Below are 12,379 nucleotides of genomic sequence, written 5' to 3'. Positions count from 1 at the left end.
TGGGTCATCATAAATCAAGCCTAAGGCTCTGAAAAATGAATCCACCGACTGGAGGGATGGTGAACCGGTCGTCAGAGAAAAAGTCCAGGTCTGCGCATCCCCTTTGAGCAGAGATATAATGATCCCCACTCTTTGATTCTCGTAACCAGATGAAATCAGCCACAGGTGAAAATACAACCTGCAGGACTCCCTGAACTGAATAAAGTCATCAACACCCCCTGAGAACCTATCTGTCACAACCAGACAGTTGAGAAGCTCTGACAGGAGCCGTCCAGATCCTCCTCCTTGAGTTTCTCTGTTTTGGTTTCTGTTCCTCACCTCGTTAGTCTATCTCAGCTGTCATGCAGTCAGACTGATTACCTCCCTTTAAATTCCTCCCCATAAGGCAGTAGTGTGCGGCTGATACAACTTCCTGGAGTGTGTGTGCATGCATGCTGTTCCTAGCTCCCAGTTCTGCAAGATAAGTTCTGTTTATGTATTTATGATTTTCTGTTTTCTGGATCCAGGTGACCCTGACTCCCTCCGTGTCTGTGTAGGGAGCCGGTGGTCGTGTCCCCTCACTATTGTAGGGCCTTCAGGTCTAAGATAGCCGAGGTACGTGGATATGCGCCCATCCACCTTTGGGGTGGTCGCATAGGCTGAGCAATAAGGGAGAGCGGCAGGTCGATTGCAGGGGTCTCCCTTTTGTTCCTTAGTTGTGGGTCCAGTAAGTCATTGTTTGTATTGTATTATCTTGTTTCCTGTACACCATCCGTGACACTATCAGGGAGAGCAACTTTAGGCTCTAAGCAGACCTGATTTCCTCCAATGGCGCCAGACGCCAGAGCATTCTGACACTGTAAAACAGAACTGTGGAGATCAGCAAACTTCAGCAATAATCCCTGCATGCGATCAACCAAGGCATCCGATTCGCAAACAGCAGGGAAATTACAGTTTTTTGGCGGGTTATAATGTCACAATAGGTAGGTGAGCGGGGAAATAACCAAACACAGGAGAACAAACAGAACAAATGACTAGGCCCAAAAGCCTGGGAGAAAAGGGTCACCTCCTAGCGATCCCTAAAAGTTTTCCCTAAACTACTGTGCCCATGTGCATATCCACCATTAGGGGCTCGTGCCTAAACCTATACACCCGGGGCAAACCCTAAGCTGTAGGGAAAAGAGAAGAGGCAACCTGCTTCTTCAAACCCGGAGGAAGCAAGCTCTCCCTAGAGGCCTAGATAAAAGACACAATGGGAAATAACGGAGAGGACTTATCTTAGAGCAGAGCTGGAGCACACGATCCACCACACATCCAGCGCTCACAGGAAAGAACTATAACCCACACAGGCCACTGGGGGAAGGAGGGATAAATAGCCTCACTAACAATCAAACCCAGGACACCTGAGGGAAGGTGGATCCAGCTCAAACCCAAACCAAAACAAACAGAGAAGTCAGACATGTGCAGCAAGTCTGACAGACCTCTGCACATTCACAGGGCAAGGCGTGACAGGTAGATTTTTGGGTCGATCCTAGTCCAATACACCACGGACCTTTTCAGGATCCATACGAAAACCTGAACATGAGAGTAGGTAACCCAGGAATTGCACTTCCGGAACAGCAAAATACAACCTACTCCTTCTTAGCATACAATTTATTCTTTCTCAGGATCTGTAACACCTGTCTCATGCGATCCTGATGAGTCTCCATATCTGGAGAATAAATTAGTATGTCATCCACATACACAACAGATGATGAAAGATATCATTAACAAAATGCTGGAAAACTGCATGAGCATTAGTTAGCCCAAACAGGATGACCAGACTCTCAAAATGACCCTCTGGGGTATTAAACGCCGTCTTCCATTCATCCCCTTCCTTGATCCTGACCAACTTGGAAAACACCTTGGCACCAAAAATCTGTTTAAACAAGTCAGGACTCGTAATCCGATTGAGCTCACGGAAGTCCAGACATGGCCTAAGAGTTCTGTCTTTCTTCTTTACAAAGCAAATCCCTGCTGCCAGTGGGGACTTGGAAAGTCTAATATGTCCCTTAGCCAAACTCTCGGCAATATACTCTCGCATGCCAGTCAATGGTAGGATTATGTTTGCTCAACCATGGTAAACCCAGAACCAACAGAGCAGGCAGACCCTTCAGCACAAAACAAGAAATGGATTCCTGATAAAAATCACCGACTATTTAACATACCACTACACCGGATTTATAGCAACTAGAGATGAGCGAATGTCATATTTTGAAATTAGTTTACACTTCGTTTGGTGGTAAAAGGGAATTGCTTTATGGATTCTGTTACCACAGACCATAACGCAATTCTATGACGGAATGCATAACGAAATGCCTTTAGAGGCATTCCGTTATTCATTCCATCATAATAGAAGTCTATGGGCTGCAAAACGGATCCGTCCCATTTCTGTTATGCAGGCGAGTCCTCTCCTGCATAACGGAAACGGGACAGATCCGTTTTGCAGCCCATAGACTTCTATTATGACTGAAAAAAAAGGGTTCATTTCTCATTAAAGGTGGTTCATTCAGATGAAACTGGAAAGTTCCTTTTTCTTAAAGGGCTAGTGGGTAACACTTTAGTCTCTATTGCAAACCTTTATGATTCAAATATCAGACAGGTAGCCTGGCTGTCAAGTTATCCACAGTGAAGCAATTTTGGACATTTAGGAAGAGCATATTGCTAGTGGGGGTGACTTTTTAAAGTCACTTTTAACCCTCTTCAAGATTTTTCCACAGCACGTTCAGCTGTTTCCTGATTTAGCCTGACAGCCAAAAAAACCTTTCTGGCATGCGTTTGGTGCAAGCATGGCATATACTCTATCCTGACACAAGGGACTTTACTTTCTATTCTCAGGCATATAATAATCACCAGCATCTTGATTATATCCCCTTGCCACTTAAATTGCATCTTTCCATTTTGGGTAATGAGAAGAGGGGATATTTTTGGAATCTCAATGAGGCACTTTTGGGAAGAGAGGAGACTCTGCGGGACTTTAACTCTAGGCTTGCCTCTTACTTTTGAATCAGTGCTACACTGGAGATCCCCTTTCCAATGGTTTGGGAAGCTCATAAAGCATATATCCATAGAAAGTTTACTGTTCATGGCTCCAGACTCAAAAAACTTAGAGATAGGCAACTAGATTCTTGATATCACAAATTCCACTACACATGAATCCTTTCAGGACAAACAAACTAAACTATCTAAAATCTAGACATTTTTCCAGCATCTAACCCTTTCTGAGTTTATCCCAGAGGATATTTCCTTATTGCTCATATAAATATGGCAAGCTATGCACATCACCCTCTCTGAGAAGAGCCCGGGTCCAGATGGGTTGCCTGTAGTGTTGAGTGAAGTGAAGCATCAGAACAAGAATTTGGTTTGAAGTTTAAGAAAACTTTGATTCTAAACAAATCCAAATTTCCTTGCGCTCTGTGGTAACAAATCAGTTTTCCTAAAATGGCGGCTGCACATGTTAGAAAGTGAAAGTAAGTGTAGAGGTAACAAGCCCGGCAATGCGAGATCACCCATAATGGCTTACAGCCAGCCAATCTGCAGCCACCCCCCTCTGATGTCACAGCTAGGCAGAGCCCTATAAAACCCTGATCCAGGGTGGTCTCTGGCATTTTCCTGTGAGCAGAATCTAGGGAGAGATGTGACAAGATGCTCATTCACTACAACAGAGAGTGTAGGACAATATTGGAGAGGGAGAGTGGAGGGATAGCGTAGGAGACTGCTGAACTACAGACTTTGCTACAATTTATCACCGTGTACATAGCTGTGCAATGCACCAAGAGTCACAGCTAATCCATTCTATTAGCTGTAGAGTTACTGTGCATCCATAGTGTTGTGGTAAATATTAATAGTTGTAATCAGCTCGCATCAAAGTTTGTGTAAGGAAAAAGGTGAGTCCCTCTTCTCAGCCCCAGTCAGAGACAAACACACGTGTTACCATCTTCTTTGAAAATCCTGAGAGACTCCCCCGCGCTCCCCAGTCTGCTCACCTTTTATTTACTAACAAAAGGTGTAAAAGGGGCTGGCCCAAGACAAGGATACAGGAAGTTATAACATGCAGGAAGTGATGTCAAAGGACAGGGCGGGGCAATCAATGTGGCTAGGCAGACAATGCACACGCCCCATCCCTGTCAGCATGGACCTCATTCAATACTGCTCAAAGGTGATCAGTGTCTAATAAAGATCATTCTACTGGTTCCCATAGGTTTGAAATTATCTGCGAGACATTGCTACAGCTATTGTCAGTATACGGTACTAGTATACCGACAAGGCAGATATGCATGTCTTAAAAGCAGACATTTCTCCAAGACACAGGGAGACAGATGACAAACTATAAAAACACACACACATCCTAAAGTAAAATGTCCGCATAATAAAATTTCCTCAACAATAGTATAGGCGGGTCTAATTTATAGCCGTGTACATAGCTGTGCAATGCACCAATATTCATGACCAGGGCCGGCGTTAGGGGGGGGCAAACTGGGCAATTTCCCAGGGCCCTCATGGTCTAAGGGGCCCCCTGCTTCAGTGCTGCTGTTCAGCTGAACGTCCGTGGAAGCAAACGTGCGGACAGCTGAAAAGCTGCACTTTACAATGCAGTGTAAGGCCCCCTCCCTGTACACATAACACAAGTCATTACCACAGTGCTGCTCTGCAAACTCACAGCTCCGGACACCAGCAACACTCTTCTATTGGAGTTGTAGGACCTAACATGATGTCACGTGCAGGAGGCGGAGCTCAGCAGAGAAGAGGGGGATGAAGGACCTGCGATGACTTCACCATCATGTGACCAGAACAGGAGGCGGAGCTATGCAGTAAAGTAATGAAGGAGAAGACCAATGATGCATGGGAAGAAGTGAAAGATTCAATGTAAGTGCTAGGGAAATGCTGGGAGTTGTAGTCCTCTCATCTTATGTCATATCAGAGTACATTACAAGATGAGGTATGAGGAGAGGACTAAAACTCCCAGCATGTCCAGCTTGTTATGTAATATCTGAGTACATTACAAGAGGAGGTATAACAAGAGAGGACTACAACTCTCAGCATGACCAGGCCATTATTATGTAATATTAGGGTACATTACAACACCCTGGATATGCTGGGAGTTGTAGTCCTCTCCTCTTATACCTCCTCTTATAATGTACTCTGATATTACATAGTAACAGCTTGGATATGCTGGGAGTTGTAGTCCCATCCTCTTATACCTCCCCCTGTAATGTGCTCTGATATGAAATAATAATGGCTTAGACATGCTGGGAGTTATAGTCCTCTCCTGTTATACCTCCTGCGGTAATGTGTTCTGAATTAGGGCCGGGACGATGGATAGGGGAGGGTAGTCATCCGTCATTGCCATTATACAGCTCTGTAATTCCAGCAAACCGCTCTTATTAGGGTGCAAGTGCTGTTTGATACAGGCATTAACAGGGTTAATATTTCTACGTTTTATTTGCCTTTGTGCGGTGCTTGTATTAGTGGGAAAAAAGGGCTTATTAGCCGTTGTGTGGTGAAGTGCTAAAATTACAGCCCTTTTTGTCGTGTATTAGTGGCAAAAGTAAAAATACATTTGCCATTCAGCGGTGCAGTTATATCTTCTAAAGCCTTTTGTGGCATGCATTAGTGGAAAAAGAAAAAATATTTGCCATTCAGCGGTGCAGTTATATGTTCTAAAGCCCTTTTTGTAGTGTAATAGTGGCAAAATAAAAATATATTTGCCGTTCAGCAGTGCAGTTATATGTTCTAAAGGTCTTTTTGTCGTGTAATAGTTCTATTGTACTACAGCCATTTACAAGGCGTATTAATAGGATAGATACTTAAGTCCTATTAGCTGTGGTGAATTGTGAATGCTGTATTTATTTTTTGGGGGTGTATTAATAGGAAAAAGTATACGAGAAAATTGATGGGTGATTGTAGACTTCCTTTTGCTGTATGGACCAAATTACGTTGATTAGCCATTTAGTGGTGAAATTTGTTTGTGATGCAGCCTTTTTTGGGAAAATTGATGCGTGATTGGAGACTTCCTTTTGATGTATGGACCGAATTACGTCTATTAGCCATTCAGTGGTGAAATTTGTTTGTGATTCAGCCTTTTTTGGGAAAATTGATGGGTGATTGTAAATAGAGATGGCCAATGCGGTTCGCCCAGTCGTTTTGCGGCAAACTTTGCGTGTTCGCATTCGCCGAACATGCGAACATATGGCGATATTCGCGCCCGCCATATTCTTTTACATTGTGAAGAACTTTGACCCATGACACATCCATCAGGTGGTACAGGACAGCCAATTAAAAAGTTTGAGCACATGGACATACCCCCTAACTTATGAATAAACCAGATCTGGCTGCCATTTTACATTAAGTCTTTTGCCAGTGTAGGGAGAGGTTGCTGTGTGGAGCAGGGACAGGCTGTTAGGGACACCAAACGCTAGCTAATAGGGCCACAAAAGTCCTTTTAAGGACTGGTATAGGTGTGATATCGATAGGTATGATACACAGAGGGGTGCAATATACTTATAATATACTTTTAAAATGAGTCAAAAACACATAAATAGTGATCACCTGGAATTCAGGGGCTTAAGGGCTAGGGGCATACTAGGGCCATTTTTATATAGGGTAAGGTTCCGGACCGGGTCGCTCTTATCAGGGCGGGTGCTCTGTGGTTAGGCTATCAGGGCCAGAATAGCACCGCCCTGTAGGGTAATATCAGGGACAGTTCTTTGCCCACCCTGTCCTTCAATACCACATCATCATCTAGCGCAGGGATAGATGTTTTTTGCTTTCCCTCCGGGATTCATGGAAGTGCACTGGAACCCTCCGGATTGTGGTAGGACATATGGTTTCTGATTTGGTGCCGCCGAGCACTTGTTATTGCCTACCACATCTATGCTTTTTGCTTAACTTTAATTATTACATTTATTTTCATTTTGAGGGATATCTTTTCCATTCACACGTCCGCAGAATGGGTCCGCAACCGTTCCGCAATTTTGCGGAACAGGTGCAGACCCATTTATTTTCAATGGGGCCGGAATGTGCTGTTCGCATCTGCATTTGCGGATCCGCACTTCCGCATCCGTGCTTCCGTTTCTGCAAAAAAATAGAACATGTCCTATTCTTGTCCGCAATTGCGGACAAGATTAGGCATTTTCTATTATAGTGCCGGCGATGTGCGGTCCGCAAATTGCGGAATGCACATTGCCAATGTCTGTGTTTTGCGTATCCACAATTTGCGGATCTGCAGAACACTTACGGACCTGCGAATGGACCCGGCCTCATTCAGGCCGTATGCTGTCTGCAAAAATGTGGATCCGTTTTTTTGGGACAGTTCACCATGTCTGTAAAAAAACAGATAGCATTCAGTATTTTTGGGGACCCATAGACTTCATTGGGGCCATGTCCTGATTTTCACGGACAAGTATAGGACATGTTTCATTCGTTTTGCGGAACTGTGGAATAGAAAAGGGCCCCATAGAAGTGAATGGGTCAGCATCTAATCCGCAAAAAAACGGAACCGCATTTTTGCGGATAGCATACGGCCATTTGAATAAGCCCTTAATAGTAACATTATTAAAGGTTACTTTTTATCTTTATGTATATTCTAATGGATTGCCTTCCTTCCTTGTACAATGTTATAATATACTTTCCAACATAGAAAGTATATTATAGTGCATTTGTATTGTGCAGCAGTTGTGTGCGGTTCTGCTGCGATACCGCAGGTATATAGAGGGACAAGCGTTATTGGAACAAATAATTTCTACTGGTGTGATATACCAGTTGCCCCCCCAAAAAAGTGATTGAAGCAGGGGTGGTATATACCAATAATATACTTTCTATATAGTGCATTTAGGTAGCGCAACAGGGCACATTTAAGAGAATTTCCCTTTAAGACGCATAAAAATGTCCCCTGATTAAGACACATATTTTTTGTTGGAATTTTTGTCATTGATCCACCTCTAGTATGTCACTGTCCATGTTGTGGGACTATTTGTGCACTTCTACTAAGTATTTGGTGGCTGCAAATATGAGCTGAAGGTTTTTCCGGTTCGTCTGCCATTAAAGTGAACGGAGCCTGCCGCAAACTTTCGGTTCACGAACATTTGATCGCGAACCGTCCCAGCCAATGTTCGTCCATCACTAAGTGTTAGCCATTTAGTGGTGACATATTTTGTAAAACAGCCTTTATGGGGAAAATTGATGGGTGATTGTAGACTTCCTTTTGCTGTATGGACCAAATGACATTGATTAGCCATTCAGTGGTGAAATTTGTTTGTGAAACAGCCTTTTTTGTGAAAATTGATGGGTGAATGTAGACTTCCTTTTGCTGTACGGACCAAATTATAGCCATTCAGTGGTGAAATTTGTTTGTGATACAGCCTTTTTTGGGAAAATTGATGGGTGATTGTAGACTTATTTTTGCTGTATGGACCAATTTACGGCGATTAGCCATTCAGTGGTGAAATTTGTTTGTGGTACAGTCTTTTTTGGGAAAATTGATGGGTGATTGTAGACTTCCTTCTGCTGTACGGACAGGATTACGTCGATTAGCCATTCGTTGGGCAATTTTTTTGTGAAACATCCTTTTTTGGGAAAAATGATAGGTGATTATAGACCTTTTTCCTGTATGGCCCAAATTACATTGATTAGCCATTCGTTGGGGAATTTCTTTGTGAAACAGCCTTTTTATGGAAAATTGATGGGTGATTGTAGACCTCTTTTTGCTTTAAGGACTGAATTATCTCGATTAGCCATTCATTGTAGAATTTTTTTTGTGAAACAGCCTTTTTTGGGAAAATTGATGGGTGATTGGAGACTTCTTTTTGCTGTACGGACCGAATTACGTATATTAGCCATATATTACGTATATTAGCCATTTGTTGGGGAATATTTTTGTGAAACTGCTTTTTTGGGGAAAATTGATGGGTGATTGGAAACTTCATTTTTCTGTAGGGACCTGGAAAATTGGTTGGTAGCTGTAACTACGGTCAAGGACAATATATGTCCTTTATGGCCCACTGGGTAAATGTGGTTCCTGCCGAGCTACACCAGCAACTTGGCCAGGAGACGCCATTTCTGCCTCCACGTTCTCACGCCGCTGGTCCAGCGACAATGTCCGCTTCTAACTCCTCATTCTCCACCATGTCCTCAGCCTCCACTGCAGGAACAATTGAATACTGATGGATTACTGACCAAATGCTGACTGAGTGAAGGCGGATGCTTCACAGACAGGATCTGTTTTTTGTGGGTTATTGTTCCGACTGATCAGAGGAAGGGCAAAATAATCAGTGACCTCAACACAAACTTACTGCTGACACCCTCTCCACTCTGTCGGGGGGCTCTACTTGTATAAGGATTTAATAGAACAGGTTCTGTAGACATCTATGTGGAATCATCTAACGACGGTGTAAAAGCAGTGCGCTTCTACTTGCCGCTAACATCGACCTGAAAGTCTGAGTTCATACTTGAGTTATTTGGTCAGTTTTAGCCCCATGACTGCCCAAATAAGTGAAGTGTGCAGTGATTTTAAGAGTAACGCCTGTCATCTGCATGTCATACTGACTCACAGTATTATTTCACTACCAGAGCAGACTCCCTATGCGTGTTACTGCAAGGCACAGTGTTCTACACCACTATAAAGGTTCTCTGCAGCCAGGAAATAGCCGTTTTTTTATTACATTTTCCGTGAATAAATTTCGCTCATGTCTAATTGCCACCCTTGGAATTTGTTCAGTCTAAGAATGTACTCATTGGACCAGAGAAGGTTGCACATCACTGTTTTAAATTTACAGTATTGAATATACTTACCCCCTAGACCTGGCCTTAATCTGTTGTCATATCCATCAAGAAGCCGATCCAGGATCCTGGTGAATAGGGTGATATTGTCCTTGCTGTCATCAACAACTTCAGGAGCATGTTTAGGTGATAATCTGTATGAGAAACCATAGAATAAAAGTCAGAACTTCATGATAGAACTGTGTTATTATATGGCACTATACTCATTACTTTTGACGGTTTTAATAAACGTTCATATAGTTACTTAAATTGATAAAATGATAAATGATAAAAGTGTTGTCATTTTCCCAAAGATTTGGAAAAAGGGAGTAAATTGAATAAAATAACAGAAGACTCTGCTCATACCTGTTAAAATTCCCATTTGCTTCCTTGCTACTGCACCAGTATAAACACATTACCACTGCAGCTATTATTTGGCTTCAGCAGTCACATGATGAAATAATGTCATTGTTGCATCCTAGTAAACAGCGACTGACAGGGAACACAGATGTTAGATTGAGGGGAGGTGGGTTAACAGGTAAATATAATTTTATTATTTTATAAAACTTCCCCTTATCTCCAGCTTAGCTATTTTTTAATGGGAATCCCTTTAGGATTGGTCACGTGTATGTTTTAGTGATTAAGCCAACTTTCACATACATTTATGTGGCTCATTCACAAATATTCTCTGCAAAAAGAATGTCCAACCCACTTAACTTATCATGAAACCTCACAACTGGGGCTGTCTGCAGTTCCTGGCAGATACAGTGGTGCTTGAAAACTTCCAAACCTTTCACAATTATCTATATTTCTCCATAAATTTGACCTAAAACTACCTCAGATTTTCACACAATTCTTAAAAGTAGATAAAGAGAGCCAAATAAAACAAATGAGTCAAACATATTAGACTAAAGCTAGTTTCACACTAGTGTTTCTCAGATTTGGGAGGCTGATCCCTGTAGGTTCCACCAATGCTGAAAACAGAGAAATCCATCAGGCTGTTTCCTACGTAATTGTGAAACTAGCCTTTCATTGTTTACTGAGCACATTGATTCAATAGCACATTGTCAGTGAGTGGCAAAAGTATAAGTACCTTTAGGATTAGCAGATAATTTGAAGGTGAAATTCTACAGTGAGGTGTTTTCAATCAATGGTGATCTATCAAAGTCTGGTATTCAGAACATGTGTTTGTAGAAGTATATCATGGCGCAAAGGACATTTGAGGATTTCAAAAGAAGAGCTGCTGATGTTAATGAACCTGGAAAAGGTTACAAAATTATCTCTAAAGAGTTTAGACTCCACAATCCACAGTCAGACTGATTTTGATAAATAGGGGAAATTCAAGACCATTATTTCCCTCTCCAGGAGTTGTTGACCAACAAAGAATATGCCAAGAACAAGGTGTATAATAGTCTGCAAGGTCACAAAGTAACCCAATGTAACCTCTAAGGCCTTTCTCACATTAGATAATGTTAATGAAGCCACCAAATGGAGGACATTAAACGATAGTGCACATAGTAGGATTGCAAAGAGAAAGCCACTACGCTATAAAAAGAACATTGCAGCCAGTCAGCAGTTTGATAACGTTTATCATGATTTGGGATTATTTTGGTGCATTGGGCCGAGATTGATGGAACAATAAAATTCAAAATTATTCCAGCAAATTCTAAAGGAAAATGTCAGGACATCTGTTCATGAGCTGAATCTCAAGAGAACATGGGCCATGCTACAGTACAAAACAAAGATCCTAAGCGCACAACTCATTCTATCAATGAATGGTTAAAGAAGAATATAGTTTTGAAATGGCCAAGTCTTGACTTTAATCCAAAAGAAAAGTTGTGGAAGGACCTGAAGTAAGCAGTTCATGGGAGGAAACCCACCAACATAAAAGACTTAAAGCTGTTTTGTACGGAGGAATGGGCTAAGATTCCTCCAAGCCAATGTGCAAAACTAATCAACAATTACCGGCTATATGTGTAGATGCGGTTATTGCAGCACACAGAAATCATGTGAGATACTGCAAGCAAAGGTTCACATACTTTTTGTAGATAAAGAATAAAGCAGGCAGCACTCACCACTGTATCCGATAGAGGCTCGGATAAATAAAGAGTTTCTATTAAATACAATGGTGAGTGCCGCCTGCTTTATTCTTTATCTGCATATGAACTTTCTATACTATTCTGGAGGCTTCAGCACCGCAACACTGTGTGACACGTATGTTCGGTAACGCTGGAATCCACTTGCCTATGTGGGACATTAGCTGTGCCGCCCATCTTTCCTCTGTTTTGCATACATTCACATACTTTTTGCCACAGACGTGATATTGGATCATTTTACCTCAAAAAATAAATTACAAAGTCTAATATTTTTAACTCATTTGTTTGATTTGGTTATATTTATCTATTTTTAGAACTTGTGTGAAAATCTGATGTAGTTTTAGGGCACATTTATGCCGAAATATAGAAATTTCTGAAGATTTCACAAACTTTCAAGTACATCTGCATTCCATTTCCTAGTAATAAATTCACATCCCACCAATTCAGCTGAGGACTGGGAGTCATCTTGTATAACTTCTTCCAAGGACGGATAGGGATTCTTAGTGTCC

The 12,379-nt window shown here is 42.0% G+C and overlaps 1 protein-coding gene across 4 annotated transcripts in view; it reads right to left on the bottom strand.

Moving 5' to 3' along the window:
• Positions 1-12,379, bottom strand: part of GABRA3 (gamma-aminobutyric acid type A receptor subunit alpha3) — a 487,939-nt gene that overhangs the window by 311,971 nt on the left and 163,589 nt on the right. For all 4 annotated transcript variants that reach the window (XM_040405233.1, XM_040405234.1, XM_040405237.1 and 1 more), the window contains one exon: positions 9,808-9,929. In XM_040405233.1, coding sequence (XP_040261167.1) covers positions 9,808-9,929 — 122 coding nt within the window. The remainder of the gene's footprint in view (positions 1-9,807; positions 9,930-12,379) is intronic.

Source organism: Bufo bufo, chromosome 8 (assembly GCF_905171765.1).
Source record: "Bufo bufo chromosome 8, aBufBuf1.1, whole genome shotgun sequence".
Classification (NCBI taxonomy): Eukaryota; Metazoa; Chordata; class Amphibia; order Anura; family Bufonidae; genus Bufo; species Bufo bufo.
This window is presented reverse-complemented; position numbering and strand designations above follow the sequence as displayed.